Source organism: Megalopta genalis, chromosome 4, assembly GCF_051020955.1.
Source record: "Megalopta genalis isolate 19385.01 chromosome 4, iyMegGena1_principal, whole genome shotgun sequence".
Lineage (NCBI taxonomy): Eukaryota > Metazoa > Arthropoda > Insecta > Hymenoptera > Halictidae > Megalopta > Megalopta genalis.
Window position 1 is genome coordinate 12,712,080 of NC_135016.1, and position 24,834 is coordinate 12,736,913.

The following is a 24,834-nucleotide window of genomic DNA, read 5'->3' on the forward strand; positions in this document are numbered from 1 at the left end:
AAGAGAAATAAAATACTCTCGTTTTTTAACTTTTTTTATCCGAGCCTATAACACAAATTTAAAGGATGCATCTCGTAGATCTCAGTAACTTATATGCGTGCTGAAAATTTGATCGAAATCGGTTAATCCAGATTCGAGCTACAGGCGTTGAAAGATTTAAAAAATTGCAAATTTCTTCTAATTTTTTATCAAAATCGTGATAAATCTGCGACTTTTGCTATCTTTAATTTGTTGTAATTCATTTAATCTTCAACTGACTTTTTTAAATTTCCGTTATAGGTACAGATGAAAATGTTGAAAAACGAGAGTATTTATTTTTTGTTGTTATCCCAAGTAATAGCAAAATTTAATAAAAGCGTTTTGGTCATCGTTTAGTAGACTAGTTCCACTATCATCTAAAAAAAAATTCGGGTCACTTAGCCCAGTTTTAAAAAAGTTATTGCATTTTAAATGGTATATGCACACTTTTGTGGGCCACTGTATATATAGTTCGTTATAGTATACTCCATTTTAATGAATCATTTCGTTCTTTTATATTTCAAATATGTCAAAATATCCTTAAAACGATATGAAACAAAAGTTTAATCTGATTTGGAAAAAGTTATATCGATTTAAAAGGTGTAGGCAGACTTTTTTTATTCAAAGTACATATGTATACCTTATCATTTACTGGACAAAACGTATAAAAATTTACTAGAATATGCAAGGGATGTGACACACCCCTACGACTTTAAACGGTTGTTTAAATTAACGGAATTAATGAACAATTAAATTATTTATTATTTTAGGTCGTAAAAATTACCGCATGACTTTCGGACATTCTAAAATAAGGATACGTAGCGGTTTTGCTCAAAAATGTAACTTACACATCGTAAAAAAAAGAGGTAAAGGCAAGAGGTCGTGAAAAATGATTACGGTTTAGAGCAAAATTCCGTCGGGGTGTCATATATCCTAAATATATTACACGGGATTCGATGAAATTTTTAGCATGCATATAAGTTACCGTGATCTACAAAATGCATTTTTGTTATGAGCTCAGATAAAAAAGTTTAAAAAAATATCATTTTTTAATTTTGTTATCATTCCAATCAATCGTAATCTAAAAAACTTTTTGTATACTCATTTCAAAGAAAAGTAGTCGGTCTAACATCTCGAAAATATTCAAGTCCTTTGAACCAATTTTGAAAAAGTTATTCTGTTTGAAAAGGCGTTAACGTATTTACCAAGCGACTACAAGACCCTTGTGCATACATTGCAATTTTTAAAGAAACACATACTCGACTCTAGATCACAAGATTGTGATTCTCCTTTCTGAAAAGAAATACAGTAATGTCTCCCTTACTGACGCTCAGATTGTGCGCAAAAATGGACAATTTGGGAAGAGGAGATACGATTATTCGAGCCTTGCAACTCGTTTTTATAGTTGTTGACAATCGATAGCCATAAAAAACGAGTCACAAGGCTCGAGCAATCGTATCTCCTTTTCCAAAATTATCCATTTTAGTGGACAATCTGAGCGTCAGTAAGAGAGACATTACTGTAAAAGACTTAATATTTCTTCGCCGAATATTTGATTATTTAATATAAAAATATTTTTAATTCCACATACTAATTACCTATTTTATTATGTATGTTCCTATTGGGATCGGTAAAATGCAAGATGGTTAAAAAAAAGTAAAGGATATCTCAAGTCTTAACTTTCTAATTTCAATTTCGTTGCATACTTTAGTATCATGAAATGTTTTAGACTGTTGGGTTAGTAATAAAACTGTTAACTGTAAACCTGTTATTAAATGATTTGTTCAAGAAAGTCTCTTGCCGGTGATCTATTCGCGACCAGAAAGGTGTTAACGCGATGGTCGCGCGAGTCGGGAACGCTCATCCCTTAACCTTTCCCGGATCAAAGTGCTTTTTCCTGATAGAAATTGCAGAAAATAATCGGCGCAATGTATATAATGATAACCTGTTCAAGGTTTTAAATAAACAAGGGTGATAAAGAACGATGATAATATATTTACAATATAGAAAAATAAATTTCTTGAAACACCGTGCTCTTTAATTTCAGTTTCTCGGACAAAATAAGTGCCGTCTCTGTCGTTTTTGGCTGTAAACGAAAGAAACAATAATACGAATGTTACGAGACATCGTTAAAATAATTAACCCTCGACAATTATTTAGAAATTCCTATTCAGTACACGACGATGTGGACGATACCTTATAAGCAACGTTCTTGTTACTGTTTCTTATGTTCCCAACCAAAATCGAGAATCTGTGCCTGAGAAATCTACATAGATCGAAGGGCACGATGTTTGAAATAAATTATTCTACTGTATTATAGATATATTTCGAAATATATATAATAAAATATTTCGAATCGCTTGTCCAAATCCTATAAAATATTTTAGGTCGCTGTAGATGAGTGACTATAACAATCTCGTCTTATCATTTTTATGAATTAGTCAATTTTTTTCAACTTGTTAACTCGGAACAACAACGATATTATTATTAATATGTTAATATTATCGAGACGACAATAATAATGTTAATATTATCGAGACGACAATAATATTAACATATTAATAATAATATCGTTGTTGTTCCGAATTAACAAGTTGAAAAAAATTGACTAATTCATAAAAATGATAAGACGACGAGTAAGACGATGTAGCCAAATAGCAGAAAATAAGAGATTGTTATAGTCACTCATCTACAGCGACCTAAAATATTTTATAGGATTTGGACAAGCGATTCGAAATATTTTATAAAAGTGAAAGAAGTAGCTCGAATTATTTTATAGGAATTAATGAAGCAACTTAGAATGTTTTATAGGAATTGGAGAAGTGGTCCAAAATGTGTTGTAGTATCTCGAGCAGTGCAGTAGCTCAACGTAATTTATAGGAATTAAAGAAGCAGCTCAAGTATAATAGTTCGCCTCTTGAATATAATTCTGTAAAAATTTCTTAAATGTTTTATCAACTTCTACATTTTTGACTGTCTTTAAAATCTTTACTATTTGTGACCACAAGAAAAGAACTTATTCCAATTCGTTATTCTCCTCGAGAATTGACATTCTTTTCTTGTTTCTTTTTATTAACATATTCATCATTAACAAATACACTTTTCTGATGCTAACAAATTGTTATCTACATTGCGATTTATTGCAGAAATCGCTGATGAAATTCGTGCTTCTCCAATTTTTAGTCGCTTTATTTAATGCTGCAAGTATTATGATATCTCTGATCTTATCTTGTTTATTTACGCTATGTGCGATCATATAACAAACCAGATCCGCTGATTCACTGCAGTTCTCGTTCATATATTTATGTAATAAGAGCTCAGCGCCAAGTTCATATACTTGGAATTCATTGCAAACTGGAATTCTACTGTGTATTGTTAATTCGAAGCATTTGTAAAAAAAATTATATGAATATTTTCTCGTAATGTACTTTACATTTTAAATTACAGTAAAAATGCTCTTGAATTCGAAAAATAATTTTAAGCTTGATTCATACAATTGATTCAAGATATTGATTAACAAATAGAACTGTTAGAGCAAAGAACTGTTATTTACAACTACATATTAAGGATTTCTATTAGGCTAGATAATTGTTGTTAATGTTTATACATTTATGATGAGGTAAAAAATTTGACTACATATTTAAGCTTATTCGTTTTTTATTCATAATAGTGTACACGCGTATGCATTGCGTCAAATTGTAAGGATGAACTACTCTTTTACTCAATCTGTCACAATATCTTAAAAAATAAATACGATACGTAGAACAATATTTGTAACGTTCAGCACTTAAGTATAGTAAAGTATGAAAACCTTTACAAAATATTGTTATAAATCAAGAGTAGTCTCCATTAATTTGAATTCTCAAAAACTTAATGATTTGACGAAAAATATCAACGGACTTCTAAATAGAAAAATAGAAACTTCTTTCTGTTAGGAAAATGCACATTCAAAAATATTTTGCAGTTAACCATTTATGGAAAACCTACTTTAAAAATGGAAAACATACTTCTAAAAGTATGCAAAAATAGGAATACAGTATATAAAATATATAGGAATCAAGATTTAGGATAATACCAGGAATATTCATCTTGAAATAGAAAAAAGTAATTACGCAAAAAAATTTTTATTAAAATAAATTCGAACAGTATGAAATAACTTCTTGAATTTTGAAATTATTAATAATGTAATATAATATGACCTGTAATAATGCTGTACTATGATCCGAATATACTAAAATAAAGAATTCTTTCAGACTCGTAAGTAAAAAAAAGTAAATACATGATATAATGTGTGTAATAATGTCATAATATGATCGGAACACTTAAAAAATAAAAAAGCATCATCCCGTCATATATTATAAGATCAATATTTAAAAGTTTTGTACTGTGTTTTGATGGCATAAATAAACAGATTTAATTAAATACATGCTATAATTAGAAAATTTAATTACTATGCAGAAGTGACTCTATTCCTGCTTAGCGATCTTCTGGTGGATTTAGGAGCTGAAATAAAATCATATTAATAACTAATTATCTTCGTTCATTAGAATTATCAATAGAAAGCAATTAACTGTACCTGGTGAACCAATTGACATAGGATTTTCAGAAGTTGTTCTTCTCTTCTTCTTATTGTTAGATTGAGTTTTACTCCTGACGTGGGGAGTTGTAGGGAACACTTCTTTTTCTGTGTAAATATTACTTTTTTCTTCTGAAATAAGATGCATTTGTAAAAAAATATTATTCACGAAAAAATATCATTCAAAAAAAATTTAAAAAAAGATAACTAGCAGGCTGCTAAAATCACCTTTACCAGAAAATTTAATGCTCCTCTTAAACTTTTTCGTCTTGCTATTTGCATTTAACCTGATAGTGGAAATATCATCAGATAAACCATCTTTCGAATCAATGTTCTCTTTAAATTCTAATTGTTTGTTTGTAGACATTTTCCTAGATCTCCTCCTTGGTGTTAATGTGTTTGTCGCGGTAATACTTCTATTCCTTAGGACTTTTACAGTTTCATTATGTTCATGTGTTTCCTCTTCAGTATCCAAGCTACGTATTAGATTTAAATCTACATAACCAACCGTTTCATTGAACGGTGTAGAAGATACAACGGTTAAGGTTGTATCTCCCGCACTTTCATCTATAGCTAGTTGTCTTCTTAAAGTTCTCCGTGGCCATGAATCAATAGAGTTATTAAGTAGCATGTGTGATTCTAATGTTTCTGCAGATTCTACTTTTGCTAATGGCATGTTTATACTTTCATTGGTTGATTTCTCTTTCTCAGAATGCATACTCGTGTCAGACACATCTTTACATTCTTCAGAGCTACTATCATCAAAGGTAAGTCTCAAATTTGCATGTACCGGCACATCATCTTCGATGCTATCATTAAAATTAAGATCATCTATTCTTGATAATGCTGCAGCTAAATCCATTTTTGTTTGTATTTCTTCGGAAATAGGAATTTCATTTAAAGCTACAGAGTCATCAAAATTAACTTTATGTACCGACTTGGAACCAGATGCTATCTCATTTGACTTCCTTGGTTGTTTCAATATACTCTTTTTCGGAGTTTGGTCAGAATTTATGTAGAATATTGTATTGTCCAACGTTACTTGTGGCGTTTTGTAAATTTGACTTATTTTCATTCTGGCTAAAGAACTTCGTTGTTTTTTCGCGGCTAACAACTGTACTTCGTGCAACAAACTTGACTTTGTCTTACTGACCTTGTGCTTAACAGAGGAAGGTTTACTATCATTACAACCAGTTGACCTTTCGGTTTTGTTTTCGTTGTGTATGATTTGAACTTCCATATCATTAGTGTTTACTGCTCCTTCCACTCTTTCTTTTCTTCTTCTTACTATGAAATTTCTGAATGAGCTTGCCTTTTTAGGTACTACTTTCTTTTTTACTGCAGTTTTATTTCTTTTTGGAAGCTTGCTAACAACATATAACTCTTTCTCTTTCCAGCCTTGTGAACGTAATTGTTCCAACGTATCAAACCTTGAATCACAATTTTTTATTTCCATATACATCATATCCCAAAAACCCTGCAAATCTTTACATGTAACCAACATTGTTCCTTTCCCTGTTTCACAATCGGCAACTAAACCACGAAATCTTTCGAACTTCTTACTTATCAACAAAGTCGTTTGCCCAATAGCTTGTTGAATATGATATTGACCATCTTCTGTAATACCTGATTCTTCTTTTATTGCAGTCCATTTATCACACAATTCATTTAGCCTATCTATTTCTTTATTTAAAAGAAAGTGAAAATACTGTGCAGTTCGTTCTTCCTCCTCAACCGAGATATTAAGGTTCTTGATGATAGTATCCTTTGTAGGAATATTGTCCTTTAATGAACAGTTAAGACTTAAACCACGTTTCATTTGCTCTTCATTTCTAGCATTCCTTTTTCCACGACTGGATACTATATATGGTGAAAAGAAAGCTGGCTCATTAGATGAATCATTATGTTCTGACTTGCATGAAATATCATTATTATGAGTCTCTACAATACTATTATTACTATTCTTCTGAGAACAGTCATCAAATGTTATGTGTGTTTTCCCAAATAATAGTTCTTGATCAGGCTCTTTTAAAGACTTGAAATTATTGTTAGTATTATTACCCGTTTCTGTTGCAACTTTTTTGTCATTTTTTGTTGCAACTTTTTTGTCATTTTTTGTTGCAACTTTTTTGTCATTTTTTGTTGCAACTTTTTTGTCATTTTTTGATGTTTCACTTTGCTGTTTACGTAATAATCTCTTTTCTGTTGCTTTCGTGATCCTCTTTGGTGGTGATATCTTGCGGGCACATGGCTGTTTTTCAGCGATATTGTCTGCAGGTAAAGAAAATATGTTTTTACTGACTCCACGCACTACAAATTCTTTCTTTCTGTTCATCTGTTCTATTCTTCTTTGTTTATCGCGTTTTGCTTTCCATTCCAATAGCTTATTCATGCGATCTTCTTCAACAGGTAGTTCTCCTACTTCTGAAATGGAAATGACATTATACAAGACTAGTATCATCTATATATATATATATATATATATATATATATATATGTATTAAGATATGTGATATAAAGTATTGAATTTACTATCATTTACAACTTGTTGGATCAAGTGAAACCTTTTAATGTAAATTCAGGAGTAACTTGGACAGATTGTAAACCATGTCACTTGCAGATTTCATGTTTTATTTATTGATAGCCTATTTATCTGGAAGATCTTTTCAGTAACAAACCAGAAAAAAAACAGTTGCATTTTTTGCTGAGGGTTATTTCTCAGTTTACAAATCAAATTAATATTGACACTGAAAAATTAACTTAAACATATCTTTAATTGCAACAGATAAATTTTTTAAATTTATTAAGAAATTTAAACTCATAAGAAATGCATTAAAAAAAACTTGATCATATGAATATACAATCATATGAAGTTTTTACAACAATGACAGACATTCCAATGGTGAAAAAATTGTATAAACTCTAAGATAACAATTCTTGAACTTTGATCCATGGTTTCCAGAGAGTAGTTGAGCTTATAATCGGAGGTCCACAAGTGAAACTAAATACTATTTTTTTCATTTCATTACGAAAAACATAATAACAAAGTTTGACACGCACGTTTTTAAAAGGATACACGTTACAAACATTGAATCAGAATACTGTACTTCTAGTGGCAAAGAAATAGTATCATTTACTTTCCATATAAAAATATAATTAGGCTGTAACAGCGTAACCTTTTTTTTTGTTATTACCGAAGCCGGTTCTTGCAAACTTTGTGAACTAGACTTGTTTGACAACAATAAATAACGAATCATTTTACAAATCATTGTTAAATGCTGAATTACCTGAAGCATTCGGTACGTTTCTGTTTCTAGTGAAAGTCGCAGCCCTATCACTTTTACGTGTCGTTTGCTGCTTTTGAGCGCGAATAACTCGAGCCGCAGCTGGATCCCCGAAATTTGCAGCCGGTGTTTTATATTTCTTTTGAAAATTGGACATTGTAACACGTGACATTAATAAATATGTAGAAACGAATTAAAGCTACGTGGTGCAACTAACGAACAGCTACCACAGTTTCAAAACAGGATAGCCTAAACCAATTGCAGGAAAAACATGTCCACTTATGGGTGCCAAACCAATAACGTTGTACACCCAGATTGGAACGAATGTAACCCATGTAGATAGAAGTAGAGGGGAGAAATAATAGTGACTTGTCCGTGGGCTAGATGTCACCACGCCACTGTGGCGTGCATTCCTTACGAGCTTAAATTTCTTCATAAATTTAAAAAATTTATGTGTTGTAATTAAATATATTTGACTTATAAACTAACAAATCACCCTCAGCAAAATAATGCAACAGTTTTTTCCTGGTTTCTTATTAAAAAGATCTTCCAGATAAATAGGCTATCAGTAGATAAAACATGAAATCTGCAAATGATATAGGTTGCGCTCTGCTCAAGTCACTTCTGAATTCGCCTAAAAGGATTTCACTTAATCCAACAAGTTGTAAATGATAGTAAATTCAATGTTTTATACTACATATTTTAATACATTTATATATGTATATAGACAATATTAGTCTTGTATAATGACATTTCCGTCTCAGAACTAGAACCACCTGTGAAAGAAGATCGCATGACTAGGCTATTGAAATGAAAAGCAAAACGTGATAAACAAAGAAAGATAGTACAGATGCACAAAAAATGATTTTGTGGTGCGTGGGGTCAGTAAAAACATATTTCCTTTACCTACAATCAGTATTGTTGAAAAACAGCAATCTACACCCAAGATATTCCTAGGAGGATCACAAAAGCAACAGAAAAGGGACTGTTGCGTAAACAATAAATAGAAATGTCAAAAAATGACAAAAAAAAGTGGCTACAAAAAATAATATATAATAGTACTAATAATAATTTCAAGTCTTTAAAAGAGCTAGGTCAAGAACTATTATTTAGGAAAACTTACACAATAGTTGTTAACAGGAAAAGGAGTAGTGTTAGTTACATGTATTCGGTACGTTTCTGTTTCTAGTGAAATTCGCAGCTCTATCACTTTTACGTGCCTTCTACAGTTTTTTTAGCGCGAATAACTTGAGCCGACGTTGAATATGATCGCGTCGCGCTAGCAGTACCGTGGCGCCACCTTCCCACGAAGAAATAACTATCATTACTCCCCGTCGGTTCTGAGCGTTGTAATTTGGGTCTACCACGTTATTGGCTCGGCGCCTAGAAGTGAACATGTTTTCTGTACGCGATTGGTTTTGGCAACTCTGATTTGAAACAGTCTGTTCGTTAGTAGCACCACGGAACTTTAATCTGTCTCTATATATTTATTAACGTCACGTGTTACAATGTCCAATTTCCAAAAGAAATATAAAACGCCGGCAGCAAGTTTTGGGGATCCAGCTGCAGCTCGAGTCATACGCGTTGAAAAGCAGCAAACGGCACGTAAAAGTGATATAGGACTGCGACTTTGACTAGAAACAAAAACGTGACGATTATTTCAGGTAATTCAACATTTAACAATGATTTGTAAAATGATTCATTATTTATTGCTGTTAATCTTATAAGTTTAGTTCACAAAGACCGGCTTCGTTAATAACAAAAATGGGTTACGCTGTTATAACATAATTACATTTTTATGGAAAGTAAAATAATATATTTATTACCTTTTGCCGTGAAAAAGATGACACTATTTCTTTGATCACTAGAAGTATAATATCCGATTCAATGTTTGTAATGTGTATAGGTTTAAAAGCGTGCGTGTCAAACTTTGTTATTAGGTTCTTCATAATGAAATAAAAAAGGTAGTGTTTAGTTTCACTTATGAATTTTCGACTACAAGCTCCATTACTTCCTGGAAACCATGGATCAAAGTTTAAGAATTGTTACCTTAAAGTTTATAGAATTTCTTCACCATTGAATATGTCATTTCTGCAAAAACTTCATATGACTGTATAAATTTTAAAAAATTATGTGTTGCAATTAAAGATGTGTTTAAGTTAATGTTTCAGTGATAACAGTAATTTGACTTATACACTAACAAATCACCCTCAGCGAAATAATGCAGCTGTTTTTTTCATGTTTTGTTATTGAAAAGATCTTCCAGATAAATAGGCTTCCAGTATATAAAATATTAAATCTGCAAGTGACACAGGTTGCAATCTGCTCGATTCACTGCTGAATTCATGTACAAAAATTGCACTTCATCCAGCAAGTTGTAAATGATAGTAAATTCAATATTTTATACATGTATATATATATATATGTGTGTGTATAGACAATATTATTCTTATATAATGCCATTTCCATTTCAGAAGTAGTTTAATACCTGTGGAAGAAGATCATATGAGTAGGCTATTTAAATAGAAAGCAAGATGTGATAAAGGAGAAAAGATAGAACAGATGAACCAAAAGAAATGATTTTGTGGTGCATGGAGTTAGTGAACACATATTTCCTTTACCAATCAATATTGTTGGAAAATAGCCATTTGTGCAGAAGATATTCTCATTAAACAGGCTCACAAAAGCAACAGAAAAGAGACTGTTGCATAAACAACAAATAGAAATGTTCAAAAATGACAAAAAATTGCTTGAGAACATATATAATAATAGTACTAATAATAACTTCAAGTCTTTAAAAGAGCCAAGTCAAGAACTACTATTTAGAAAAACTGACACAACATTTGATGACTTTTCTCAGAAGAATAGTAATAGTAGTATTGTAGAAACTCATAATAATGATACTTTACTCAAGTCACTACATGATGATTTATCTAATGAGCTAGCTTTCTTTCCAGGATATGTAGTATTTAGTCGTGGAAAAAGGAATGCTAGAAATGAAGAGCAAATGAAACGTAGTTTCAATCTTAACATCATCAAGAATCTTAATATCTGTGCAGTATTTCACTTTCTTCTAAGTAGAGAAATAGATAGGCTAAATGAATTGTGTGACAAATGCACAGCAATAAAAGAAGAAATAGATATTACAGAAGATGGACAATATCATATTCATCAAGCTATTGGACAAACGACTTTGTTGATAAGTAAAAAGTACGAAAGATTTCGTGGTTTAGTTGCCGATTGTGAAACAGAGAAAGTAGCAATGTTGGTTACATGTATTAGGTATGTTTCTGTTCTGAGTGAAAGACGCAGCTCTACCACTTTTACGTGCCTTCCGCTGCTTTTAAGCGCGAATAACTCGAACCGTTGCTGGATCCCCGAAACCTGCAGCCGACGTTTTATATTTCTTTTGAAAATTGGACATTGTAACACGTGATGTTAATAAATATGTAGTAACAGATTGAAGCTACGTGGTATTATTAATGAACTGAGTACACTAATCACTCCCCAAATGCCGAAATTTTGTTATACCACGAATGACGCAGTGCTATTGCTAGAGCCCTATAATTTATCGATTTTAAAAACGATGACTTAACTTTTTTATTTTTAATGTTTTATACATGAAAATTTTTTTAATATATATTGGTCAGGTTCTTCCAATTAAAATGTGATCAAACACGACATGCTTTAGACTAAATTTATTCATTATACGTAGCAAGTAACTGATTTTATTTCATTTCACAAATTGTAATTATAACAAAAAAAGCATTAGAAAAATATTAAAGGCAACGTCAAAAAAGGTATATATGTCATTCAAAAGAAAATATCAGTGGATTTATGCTATTCGGGCCTCTATCCGATTGCGATTCCTGGGAGCAGGCAACGATTCGACTGCGATTCCGGAGAGCAGGCAACGATTCGATTGCGATTCCGGGGAGCTAGTGGCTATTCAACTGCAATTCCGGAGAGTCAACGATGATTCGACTGCGATTCTGGGGAGCCAGTGACGACTCGGCTACAATTCCATGCCATAATTCGAGGGAGATTCGGTGGAACTAGTCTATGTGTTTGGCGGAGAGTGTGAAGGAGAACTGTTTACTATATATTTTCCATCAACCCTGAAATTTTAAGAGGTCTTGGAGTTGGGGTGGTCGAACGTCGAGGAAGAACGAAACACTTTAAATACGAGGTCCTCGAAATTGGATGGATGGGTTGCAGATGTGGCATTGAAGGACAAGGGCTCGAATCGAAGCCATGTTTTTTTACGAGCAAGAGTCGACTCGTCACTCTTGTTCGAATTGTTTTTATGGTGTAACAATGGCAATATTCATAAAGCAATGAAACCAAAGTAAAAGTCAATTTGCCTCGATGGCTATATACAGCAAAATTTCACGAAAACAAAAGACAATAGCCTATAGAAAACAGATAAAAAATAGGTAGAGTCGCACATGGCCATTTGCGGTTCGTCGACATGACGCTCGGGCGAACCCCCGGGAAAACCCAGGACTCTGTCATTTTACCATAGCGAAAAATGCTGATTGATACGCACTTCGGCCATCAAATCAATATAAAAGGCGACTCACAAAAGAAATGTACAAATTTATCCATGAACGGTCGTTGCCTCCTACATTTGTAGTTCCGCGGCTTTACAGATCGGATTCACACCGAAACAGATCATTTTGTGTTATTGTAATTTATTACCAGTATTATTAACTTTTAGTGTCAAGTGTTATTATTGGTGATATTAATAATTAGTGATATATAAATTGTGTCAATTAATATTGTTATTAGTAATCGTTCTTTTTAATTGTTTTACACTGTAAATACATACACAGATCTTTACTACTAATATTATGGCACCAAGAAAAAAATATGTTATTAAACATGCAACAAAACAATTTAATGTAGAATATAAATTTGCACTTATCTAATTATGCACAATGTCAACGCAGCCTTTTAATGTACAGTTATTATTAATATATATAACAATGTATTTTACTATATAATCACTATTCAATCACTATATAATCACAGCAATAATAAAATCAAATGAATTGTACATTAAGAATTAAGTAAATAAATTAATCGAAACTATATCAAAAATATTTGTATAAACTATATCGTGTTTGGTCTCATCTTAATCGGAAAACTATTAACAATTTGTTAACAAAAAATCACTTTTAAAACGTTAAAATTAAAAAACATCATTATATCATTGTATTATGCGTTGTCTTCCGGGAATTCGAGTCAAAGGAACCCGCGGAGCATGCCGCAGCGCACATGGTCACCGTCACCGTTGAACTTTAGCATTGGCGTAACGAGAAAATCGATAAATTACAGGGCCGTAACAATATCACAGCGCGAACCTGAGAATACTGCAGTTGCGCGAATCCGGGAGAAATTACTGTATTCTCAAATCTGTCGATTTCAATCCCGATTCTGCGTCTTTTAGGGACAGATTACTGTATCTCGAAGATGACACATTGCGGACTTTACAATTCCGTTCAGGGATCCTAAAATCAGAACTTAGAAGAATCACATTAGAAATTGGGTCATAAATATTAATAGTCTTTAATAATTTAATAGGACCTTAGAAAAATACCTTCATTAATATTTATGCGTCACTACTACATGTATTACCATGGCTTAATTGTAGTACTGTAATTTGTGACAGTAAGTCTTGGATAATCTCTATTTGACTTTGTAATTCGTCTTGGAGTTTAGAGTTCTCTTCAGAAAGTATCATTTTTTGTCCATGTTCCAACTTAAAATCTTTTTCATACGTTGTTATCTGTTCTTGCAGAATGTTAACACTTTCCTCCTGCATTAAGAATAAAAAAATATGGTTAACATCTACTTATAGAAATACCGAAACAGATTAAAAAAATAATGGAGTTTTGAAAATACAATAGCGACTTTTTCAATCTTTTAAATCATTTACAGTCTAAGATATACAGGGTGTCCCATAAATGTTGTAAGCCCTTGAAAGCTCCGAGGTCATTTGAAGAAACTTTGGTGAAATTGTTGAAAGCATACACCATCACCGATTTCAATGGCCTTGAAATATGTTATAAAGGGTGATATTCTCAACAACTTTTTCCTTTTCAGTTAGCGTCATTAACTGTTGTTACTACCACATTGAATTCTATCTATACGTGGATAATGCGATACCGTGTGTGTAAGCCGTCAACCACTGCTCATCCACTGTTTTCTTTCTGCAAGTAGTACATATGCATAATGGGTAAACTTTTTAGCTCGGATCAAATGTAGGGGGTCTAACCGTGTTAATTATTAATTAATTTTCCCCACAGAAATAGGTTTGGATTAGATGGCGAAGGGAATTATTAACCCTCCTCCCACCTAATCCGGATCTAACTCAGATCTAACAATGGCATAGTGTTGTTAGACTACGAACCTTCTTGTGGTGCACATTGATTAATACTAATATTGACGGTATTTTATATTAATTCCGAAGACATTTTTTGCGAGGCTACCTATCTCAAACCTCTGATTACGTTCTACATTTGATCAAAATTAAAAAGTTATGTTATATACATATACTCCTTGCAGGTGCATAATCGTATTTGAAAGAAGTCTGTCGGAGTACGCACACGGTACCGTGTTATGCACGTCTAGACAGAATACAATGCGATAGTAGCAACAGTTTTTGCAAATATCTCCGAAATTAGAGCCGAGCGGCGTTAAATAGAAAAGGAAAAAGTAGTTCAGAATATCGCCACACTGACCAAGTGGAGAGCAAGTAGAGCTGACGTTCTCCGGTATGAATCAGCATATGTAAGACTTTCTGTATTTTTTTACTACGTGTAAATGACAATTTTAAGAATAAACGAATCTTTTTATGCAAATTCCCATTTCTATACGTCACTTTACAAAAATTATAATTAAAGAAAAGCTTCCTTCGTCAACTAAAAGATTACTTATTGTATAAAAAATACTGAAAATGCGATTAGACCTTGTTAATGTATACGTTTTCTTGCACTTGAAAAATCTGCACATGCCAAGAAAATGTTAAAGATCCACAGTCTAATAATAAGTAACCCCATCATAGCACATAAAAGATATTTTTCTTTAAATAATTGAGTATCCAAACAGAATTCATTGAATGATGAAAGATATTTTCTTTTAAATGATGCAAAGAATATCATGAATAGAAAACTCACATGGTTTCTCAGTTTTGTTTGATATTTATCTATTTCTGACTCTTGCTTTTGTATAGTTTCATGTAGAGTACCAACTTCAGTGACCAATTGATTAATTGTTTCTTCACATTTCTTTTTCTCTGCACTTAACTTCATAAACTCCATTTCAAGATTTTCCCTTCGACACTCTATCTTTTGTTTTTCTTCTTCAATGTTTTTAGTCTTTTTGATAAGGTCGCTGAGTTGTTCTTGTAAATGTTTATCTCCAACATTTTTCTCTATCGATTCTGTTACATCTATAAGAGATTCAGTAAGCACATCTGCTTTTTTTATGTCTTCTTCTATTTCTTCTTTCGGCACTACACCTATTTCATATAGCTTTGAAATACACTGCTTCAAAGATTGATGCAAACGATGAAAATAATTTTCTAATTCCTGAGTTTCTAAATTTCCATGATTGGAGGGTGAACTAGATTCCAAGCTTTGACTTTTTTGACAATTGTCCAATGATTTACGAGGTTGTGGATCTTCTGTATGTAGTTCTGAGGTATGTTTTGTCATGCTACAAGCTTTGATTTCCTTTGAAATCCATTGCTGAATTTGTTGGATCGTTGGTTGGCTGTGTTTATTGAAACTTATTGGACTTTCTACATGTACTGGTGCAGTGGTCTAAAATATTTATACTATTAAGTAACTTAGAGATAAAAAATCATTTACATATGTTCACACACTTACATGTTGCAATCTATGTTCAAGTATAAAATCAACTTCTTTTAAGGAGTTTTTAAGGACTTTTAAGGACTGTTCACAACTTGCACATTTATCCACGGCTTTGGCATGTTCAGGAGTATTATGAGCAATGGACTGTTCCAAATCATTTGAATTATATGATTTTGACATTGCATGTTGTGCCTTTAATTCCTTTATAGCAAGACTTTGTTCTTGTATTGTAGAAATGGCTTGCTTTAATTGAGAACTCATTAAATTTGACATACTAACTAATTTTTCAGCAGCAAAGGATGGCATTTTATACTTTAATTGAGAATTGTCTCCCAACGAAGACTCTTGAAATTCCACTTCAGAAATCGAAGACTTTTTTTCCTTGCTACTTTGCATTTCATTAATGGAAGGCATCTATTTAGCAAATGCATAATATTTATAAATTAAACAAAATGTGTAATATGGTATAACGGTAGGATAATATAGCATGACATACCTCATATGCTGATTCTAAGCTGTCATTTCCACCAGTAATTTTTGATTTCAATTCGGCATTTTCTTTTTTTAGACATTCCATTAATTCTCTAGTTTCAGCAAACTTCTTCTTATGATTTTGATGTATTTTCATGATTTCTTCTTGCCAGCTGGCTACACTGTTAAACTGTTGTTTCATAGCCATATTATTTTGTTTTAATGTTTCTTTTAGCTTCTCATTTTCTCGTATTAATTCATTCAATTTATCATGTACTTCATTTGAATTCCATGAAGCTATTACAGAATTGCAGTCCTGCATTGAAAACAAAACTTCTGAGATGTGTTTGTTTTAATTTTGTAATTTAGGAGTTTAAAGGGTCTTCCCACTCTTTTACTTTTATTCTCATATTATATTTCCCTTTAATCTTTATACATTTCACAATTTACCTATTTTCTGTGTTATAAAATATACTTTTTTATGTTCAATTATTTTCTAGTGCAATACAGTACTCAAATTCATCAGAATAGACTTAATTCCATTGCAGTATTTAAGTAGGAAGAGACTCCCTAACTATAAACTAATTAATTGATACGTACAATAGACATGCTCTTTTGTTCAATATCAACATATGATGCAAGACATGATGGTTGAATGACATCCATTGAACTTTTACCCAATACTACAAAGGATCTGCTGGAAGGGTCAGTAATACTGGAATTTTCTGATGCATCATTTAAATGTATATATGAGTCATCTAATACAAATGAAGCTTTTCCATTGTTTGTAGTTAAGTCCTTTTTTGATTGCTGATTAAGACTTTGTATATGATTTTCTGATTCTAAAGATGATGTTGACTGTCCTGCATCTTGCATAAATACAAAAGAGTTTTCTAGACTAGATTCCATATTGAAAGTTTAATCCAGATAACCGTTAGCTTAGTCTCAGTGTTCTTTGATACCAAGACTAAATATACCTATAATTTCAATATATTTATTTTAACAATTACTGCTATTAATAAAGTATATTGAAAATACACAACCCCCCAAATTCTTAGAATTAATTTTTGGTCTTCAATGAATCAGGTTTAAGAATAAATTTTAATCGCTACAATTTGTAATGTCAAAACAATTATGGTATCAGTATCATATTGATGTATTACATTATGCTCAAAAAATACACTGCTGTAAGCAATAAATAAAAATATCACACCGATATTACGTTCTATTTCAGTAAATTGCGCGTGATGTTGCAACGACATATATATATATATATATATACACTTTCTGAATATTACAAAAATTAATACAATCTTATTATAATTAATATAATCCATGACAAATAAATTGTTAATACGTTTCAGAGACCGATGTTAAATTCTCAATGATATTTGTACTTACCAAAAATCAATTTTTGATAACCATCCACAAATGTCAATAATCACATGTCACTTCTTAATGTACTCATAACTTTATGAGCCCATAATAAGCTCTGGAACAATTATATAATTACATATTTTCATTTATACGACGAAACGAATTCGGATATCGATAATAAATACAACTTTTGATAGTTTGCACTTTCTATTGTTTTGATGCTGTTATTCTTTTGATCACTTTATCTTGTCGATAATTTTTTAGATGACTATGGCGGATAATAGCGTAATCAATGCAATGGTCAATCTATGAACCTCTGCACGCTGCACCAATGTTATGTTATGACTAGTTATGATGTTATGACCATATATCTGATAATTGCATTCTAGACTGCGAAGTGCATGATCTGCACTGTTGTATCGTTTGTATTTGCTCACGTTCCTTGTTTCAGGAATTTTCCTCTAGATGACACGGACAGTTCAATTCGTAATAACTTCGCGGCAATGGTACTTAAAAACACCTCAAAATACTGAAGTATTAAAATTCCGAGCACGTTAAAATAATCACAACAATCCGGTATATGCAGAATTATGTTAGTAGGGGACGTTTATGGAAAGACAAGCAGGAAATTGTTTATGGTGATTAATTCCAATTGTATTTCAGAGTGAAATTCTATGAAGATCAATCTATAAATTATATCTAGCTGCTCCTCGTTGATTTCTCTAGCAAAGGACTTTTTCTTTGGAATCTAATTTACGATCTTGAGAAATTCCTAAAGCTACCTTTCTCTTCGCAGTATGCAGCTTGGTTTTAATAACCAGCAATGAAGAGTTTCCATTCTTTCCTTCTCGTAACAGGCATTTTTTTCTATTATTTTCTCTGCTCGAGTAACCATCTACTCTACTCGAAAAATGTTGCTAACTGCGTATTCATACAGTAATTACAGTCATACGGGATCCTATGTTAGTTTGACATTCAAATGTCGCGCCATCATGATCCCAAGGATTTATAAAATGGCGACGATTCGGGCGACATCGCAATAGCACACTAGCATTTAGGGATTTTTGCTGTCAGTTTGTCGCATTGTTCCACGCTAGTATATTCTAGGGATATGTAAATGTTACTATTACCTAACCCCGTCAAAATAGATACGATAGTGCTATAGTTTCAGCTATCACGAACATAGAAGTAGGCGCTGAATTATCTTAAATATAAAATGTAGCATTTATTTTTAATCCTTAAAGATTCTTGTTCTTGCTTTTCAAATTTATGTCGACACAAATTGTTTAATAACTAATATTCTTTGAGTTCGCATCCCTAATTCCAACACTGTCCAACAAATTTCAATCTCTTTGCGATTTTGGTTGTGAGCGCAAATCCGAAAGTCAATTGTCTCCATTGGTTTCAATTTTTAAGAAAATTAATTTTCAGGATAAGGTGAAATTTTCAAATTTAAGAGTATTTTCTGCTTGAATCGTCAAAGCTACGCGAATAATTTTTATGTACAGCGGTTCTGTAGATCTTTTTAAATATAATAACAGCGTATTTATTGATAATTAATTATGAATTTTGAACATTTAAAAACATACGAACAATGTTTAAAGAAAGCTTGATAAATTTAATGTATTAATCGTCGTTAATCAATTTCGATGAAATTTACATCGTGTGTACAAGCCACTGAGATCTACAACGCATTGTTTAATATTTTGTTATAGGCTGAGACAAAAATGTTGAGAAAAGATACCATCTTTTTATTCTTTCGTCGTTCCAATCAATTCGCAATTTTCGGAAATCTTCGTTCAGACATTGTCTAGTAAACTAGTTGCTCTAACATGTAAAAAAAAGATCGAGTCAGTACCAATTTAAAAAAGGTTATTGCGTTTTAAAAGTTGCCCGAATAATATTATTATTATATATAATATATAATAATATATTACTATATATTACTATATATTTAATAATTATTATATAATAATTATATATATAATTTATATAATTTATATATATTTAATAATTTAATAATTACATATATTATATGCATTACTATGTATTACTATATATTATAATATATATAATATAATATATAATATTATTATTATTATATAAATATATTATTATATATAATAATATTATTACTCGTATCTAGATATTTGTGTGTTAACATTCCGACTGCCATGACACGACATACGCGAATGACGGAATTATCAGCTCAAATTTGAAAATTAACATGTACGTTAATCTACTTTATCTTCCCAATTTCATCAGGATCCGCAAAACGTAAGAATGCTGAAAATGTATTATAGTTGATGTCGTACAAACGTAACTTCTCAAACTTTAATTCGATTAAACAGGACATTTTAATGTCATGTAATTTTTGAGATGGTTGACATGGAAGTCAAAGGTTGTTACGGGTTAAGAAATGGTCAAGCAAGCGAGTATTACCGTTGCGAGTTCGCCAATCTGAGACGAGATTTACGATTCTTGTCTCGAACAACACTGTCGCCGGTTATTATCGTCTGTCTATGGACTAGTTTATTAATAGACATTGCGCAAGGAATATCCATTTTGTCGCGGCAAGGTGTTGCGTAAAGCTCGTCATGCCACTTACGTGCACTTCGGGTTTATCGTTTCAGGGATTACCTATGCACACCGGTTGTTTCTCTCAACCCTGAGGTAAACAGGAGTCGGACTGGCTCCGATACGAAGGCCGATTTGCGGCATTACTTCTCGAGTTACGTTCACGATCCTTTGTCTGCGACAATTTCTGCGCTAGTTAGGGACGGCGTTTTTATTAAATCGCTCGGCTCCTGCGAACGGAACGAAAGAAAACCTTTCAAACAATTCCGTCGGGACCCGTTTGTCTCGCGCTTTATTGCCGGATTAAGGGTTACTACGGAAATCGAAGTTCTCATGTTTGTTCAGTACTTACTGTTTCGAACTTCCGTTCCTGTTTTAATGTCCGACCGACACGGAGTTTCGACATGTTGTACAAGGCGGAAACGAAGTCACTATTTCACTTTTCAATTGCACGCCGTTCATATTTAGTAGGCATAATATTCGTGTTTGGTTAACTTTGTTTCGAATTCCCGTTGCGAGTCTAATTTGCGACGAATTCTGATATCGGCGATTCGAATAATCGAGGTTCTACTAATTTCTGTCCAGCAAATATGATTAATATAATATAATTTATAGATTATATATTTCTCTGTTAAATATATATAGATTACATATTTCTCTGTTTTATTCACTGTTTTTTATTATATATATATAATATAATTTTGGATGAAACAGTGAATAAAACAGAGAAATACAAAATCGTCACGAACACATGCAACGGATCACGAAGTTGTACTTTGCTTGATTTTTTTAGGATGTTAGTGGGATCAGTTTAGTGTCTAAAAACATTTTTGCAAAGATCACTCATTAGTTGGAGTGACAGAAAAATTGAACACACGCGTTGTCAATATTAACTGGGAACATTTGAGAACGTATAAACAATGTTTAAAGAAAACGCGACGAATTTAACGGAGGTTCGTTGACTAATTTTGATGAAATTTTTTAGTGTTCAGTATATTGTTAGTTATCGGGGCCTACTAAGTGCATTGAGCTTTTAAGTACCTGAGCTTTTTTATTTATTTGTCATTTCTACAACGTGTAATGCAATAATTGCACATAATAGCTTTGCTGTCGCGAAATTGATCCAACTTGGCATGAAAGAAAATTATACAGAAGACGTTCGTTCTTGTTAGAATTGGGAAATGAACTGATACAGCCATTGACCGAAAGTAGGACAACATTTCCAAGGAACAATGGAAGCGATACAACTAGTAGAATCGTGAAAACGACAACTATCCGATGCAATGTATTCTGTTACCTTAGAAACCTGACCAAAAGAGCAAGATGCAAATACATATTGTCCATCAACCGAAGACAATAAAACAGATTGTGATGTGCGCAAAATACAAATAAAACGCATTTGTAAAAGCCCACATATTATTGTTGTAGTAATTGTACAAATTCTGATATTTCATGTTTGATAACTTTCCAATTTACTATTTCTGTTCCCTACTTTCTTTATTTCTCTTAGTCATTGTGGAAATTCTGCGAATAAATTTTTACTTTCCTCTGTGTTTTCATATTTATTATAGCGAGTATCACCTTCGCTGCTTGTAAACAAATGTTATTGAAATCAAGTAACAATCATTGCAATAGTAATAATAAATTTACAGTAATGATTGTCGCTTGATCTCAACAACATTTTTTTACAGGCAGCGAACGTAATATTGGGTTGGCAACTAAGTAATTGCCGATTTGTTCAATGAAATAAAAATTTTTTTTTACTTGGAATAAAGTTTAATCCGTAATGTATTTTCCATTTTGTTCGATGACCTTTTGCCATCTCTCTGACAACTTGAAAATTCCACGCTCGTAGAAAGTCTGATCCTTTTCGGCCAAAAACTGAGTTAAGCGAGATTTTACAGCGTCATCGTCGTTAAAAGTTTTACCACGAAAGGAGTTGTCCAGGGATCGAAATAAGTGGTAATCCGATGGCGCGAAATCAGGGCTATATGGTGGGTGTAACATCAATTCCCAACCAATATCCATGAATTTTTGCCGAGTGGACAAAGACGTGTGCGGCCTAGCATTGTCCTGCTGGAAAATGACACCTTTACGATTGACCAATTCTGGTCGCTTTTCCTTGACTGCTGTATTCAATTTGTCCAGTTGCTAACATTCATGGATAATAAAAAATAACATAATAATAGTAATAATAATTTTATAATATAACATTTACGGATATCATAAAAATGGGAGTGAGAGACATCTATAACTGAAATCGGTAATTACTTAGTTGCCATTATGGGACTCGCTATAATAAATATGAAAGCACAGGAAAAAGTAAAAATTTATTCGCAGAATTTTCAAACTGAGTAAGAGAGATAAAGAAGGTAGGAGACACAGGAATTGTAATCTGGAAAGTTATCAAACATGCAATATCAGAATTTTTACAATTACTACAATAATAGTATATAGTATTTTCACAAATGCGTTTTATTCCTATATAATTTATTAATTGTTTACTGCGAATGGACACACGTAAAACGTTCAATTAAAAAAAAGATTGAGTAATCAATAAAGAGAATATATCTAAATAAACATTATTATTACTACTATTATTACTATTATATTATTACTATTATTACTACTTGTTGATTTCGACAGCTTTTTTTTTTAAACAATGAGGGTGCGAATACTTACAGGCACGACTGTATAAACTTTCATATAATAATTCAAAAAATATTACATCATAGTGCGATTCCAAAAGATATGCTCGTATTTCTTTTATCGAGTGTACAAGTGTTTGTATAACTGGTGTAAGTTTTTGTAAACACTGTGGAAGGGTTAAATACGCTCGTAGCCGCGAAATTGCAAGAAACGCCTGGACTCCGTGATTAAAGTATCTTCGAGTGCAAAGGGTTAATAATTCGGAATGCTCGCATGGCGAGAAGTGACGTGCATTCGGCTGTTGCCGATGGTTATTTGTTCGCTGAAACATTGAACGGGGCGAAAGCGTTTCCAGCATTAACGAAGCAGGCGGCTGCTGAACGTTTGCGTAGGTGGAGCCCGGGATACGCACCGCCGTAATTTTTCTTCCGGCGTAGCGGCGAACAATTTGGGGGCTTCTCATTCCGTTTGCATAAAATGGAACGGAAAGGATTTAGCGGTCGGATAGCAACTTTTCCAATTAATCTCGGCCCGGCCGAAAACCGCAATAAAGAGTAGCAACGGATACCATAACTTGTCCAATACCGAACTGCACACGGAAAACACGATAGCCGCGCGCCGTTCTTATCGCGAATAATATACCTCGAATGTACGATAGGTTGGTAGATGTGTTAACAGTTTAAATTCGATGCCAGCAACAGTATCCGCCGGATGGTTTAGTGGCGAAACTTTCGGTAATAACTAACTTGCAGCGTTATCAACTATCGACCCGAAACTTTCAACAATGCCGCCCCCCCAAAACGCAGTTTCGGTTACAGGGTTGTAAAGTTCATAATCTTTTACGGCTGCGATGCTGTTTCGCGGGCAAGCACCTTTACCCTGGATATATAGTTGTTGATATGTTTCGTGCAACATTGCTAAGATACATCGACCCTGCAATTGCTAGCTGTATCGTCGGACCGCTGAGAAATATGTAATTCCGTTTCTCTGGTTCTACGCGAAAATACAGCGGAATCTCGATTGGCCGATTTAATCGTAGAAACACGGGTATTAGTATACCAGAATTAACCCTTTGCACTCGAATGGTGACTCAGAGGCACCTCTAAAGTTTGTTATATCACGTTTTAAGATAATTTTTATATTAACAAAGTTTAGATTTAGAGAATTGTTAAGAGCGTAACTGTTGTGCGAGTCCCAAAAATTAATTTCATGTGCATAAAATGCATTTTATCATGTAAAATAAAAAATACTATAAGTGAGAAAAATGATTTTATATTCATACAGTTAAAATAGCTTCGAGTGCAAAGGGTTAAAGTGCTGGATCAAATGTTTTTCGATTCGTATTAAATCGAATTGTATTTAGATCGCATTAGAACGAATTACAGCAATTTCTCCCTAATTCGCGCTCAGATTGCGCACAAAAATGGACAATTTGAGAAGAGGAGATAAGATTATTCGAGTCCTGCGTCTCGTTTTTAAATTGTTGACAATCGGTTCCTATAAAAACGTGCCGCAAGGTTACGTACGAATAATCGTATCTCCTCTTCCCAAATTGTCCATTTTTGTGTGCAATCTGTGCGCGAATTAGGGAGAAATGACTGTATTTAGAATATATAATGTATTTGGATAACAAAGAATTCAGATATTGGAAGTTCGGATAATCGACGCTTTGCCGTATCTTGTCAAGTGAAACGATGGATTTCTTATCAATCACAAATTGATCGTTCAAGTGATTTGTTTAACCCTTAAATGCATGAATTTTTGTTTTGAATTTAAAAAAATTGTCTTTTATAGGAATGTAGTCACATATATAGGTTACGTAAAAAATAAATAAAAAAATCTAGGTAATAATATTGAGTATTTATTTTGAAAAAAGTTGTATGCAGACTTTTGGCAACAATATGCGTTTATTACTAAAATTATTGTAGACGTAAACAAATGGTCATGTATTTGTATTATCTATTAGTATAGGAATTTTCACATGATTTATAAATGAAATGCA

General features: G+C 32.5%; 3 protein-coding genes across 11 annotated transcripts; 1 reads left to right on the forward strand and 2 right to left on the reverse strand.

The window, feature by feature from the left end:
- Nucleotides 1–4,126: 4,126 nt before the first annotated feature.
- Nucleotides 4,127–8,204, reverse strand: LOC117223210 (uncharacterized). Of its 2 annotated transcripts, none has more exons than XM_076521323.1 (4): nt 7,882–8,204; nt 4,829–7,018; nt 4,595–4,726; nt 4,127–4,521 (listed from the first exon to the last, which is right to left on the reverse strand). In XM_076521323.1, the coding sequence occupies exons 1-4, from the start codon at nt 8,048–8,050 to the stop codon at nt 4,469–4,471; spliced, it is 2,544 nt and encodes an 847-aa protein (XP_076377438.1). In that variant the 5' UTR covers nt 8,051–8,204; the 3' UTR covers nt 4,127–4,468. The 2 variants fall into 2 exon arrangements, with proteins under 2 accessions (XP_076377438.1, XP_033331288.2); XM_033475397.2 differs by having other exon boundaries at nt 4,823–7,018.
- Nucleotides 8,205–8,769: 565 nt separating this feature from the next.
- Nucleotides 8,770–12,983, forward strand: LOC117223216 (uncharacterized). Of its 6 annotated transcripts, none has more exons than XR_013033225.1 (4): nt 8,946–9,542; nt 10,136–10,265; nt 10,353–12,011; nt 12,068–12,983. XR_013033225.1 is itself a non-coding variant. In XM_076521324.1 (4 exons), exons 3-4 carry the CDS (start codon nt 10,604–10,606, stop codon nt 11,312–11,314), a joined length of 639 nt encoding a protein of 212 aa, XP_076377439.1. In that variant the 5' UTR covers nt 9,132–9,542; nt 10,136–10,265; nt 10,353–10,603; the 3' UTR covers nt 11,315–11,343. The 6 variants fall into 6 exon arrangements, 1 of the variants encoding a protein (XP_076377439.1); XM_076521324.1 differs by lacking the exon at nt 12,068–12,983 and having other exon boundaries at nt 9,132–9,542; nt 10,353–11,088; nt 11,161–11,343; XR_013033229.1 differs by lacking the exon at nt 12,068–12,983 and having other exon boundaries at nt 9,152–9,542; nt 10,353–10,751; nt 10,836–11,343.
- On the reverse strand, nt 12,641–17,956 carry LOC117223225 (uncharacterized). 3 transcript variants are annotated; one of them, XM_033475417.2, is made up of 8 exons: nt 17,795–17,954; nt 17,631–17,721; nt 16,830–17,206; nt 16,255–16,545; nt 15,774–16,172; nt 15,060–15,707; nt 13,481–13,699; nt 12,641–13,391 (listed from the first exon to the last, which is right to left on the reverse strand). In XM_033475417.2, exons 3-7 carry the CDS (start codon nt 17,136–17,138, stop codon nt 13,493–13,495), a joined length of 1,854 nt encoding a protein of 617 aa, XP_033331308.2. In that variant the 5' UTR covers nt 17,139–17,206; nt 17,631–17,721; nt 17,795–17,954; the 3' UTR covers nt 12,641–13,391; nt 13,481–13,492. The 3 variants fall into 3 exon arrangements, with proteins under 3 accessions (XP_033331308.2, XP_033331300.2, XP_033331317.2); XM_033475409.2 differs by having other exon boundaries at nt 17,631–17,956; XM_033475426.2 differs by having other exon boundaries at nt 12,641–13,403; nt 17,631–17,956.
- Nucleotides 17,957–24,834: the final 6,878 nt, after the last annotated feature.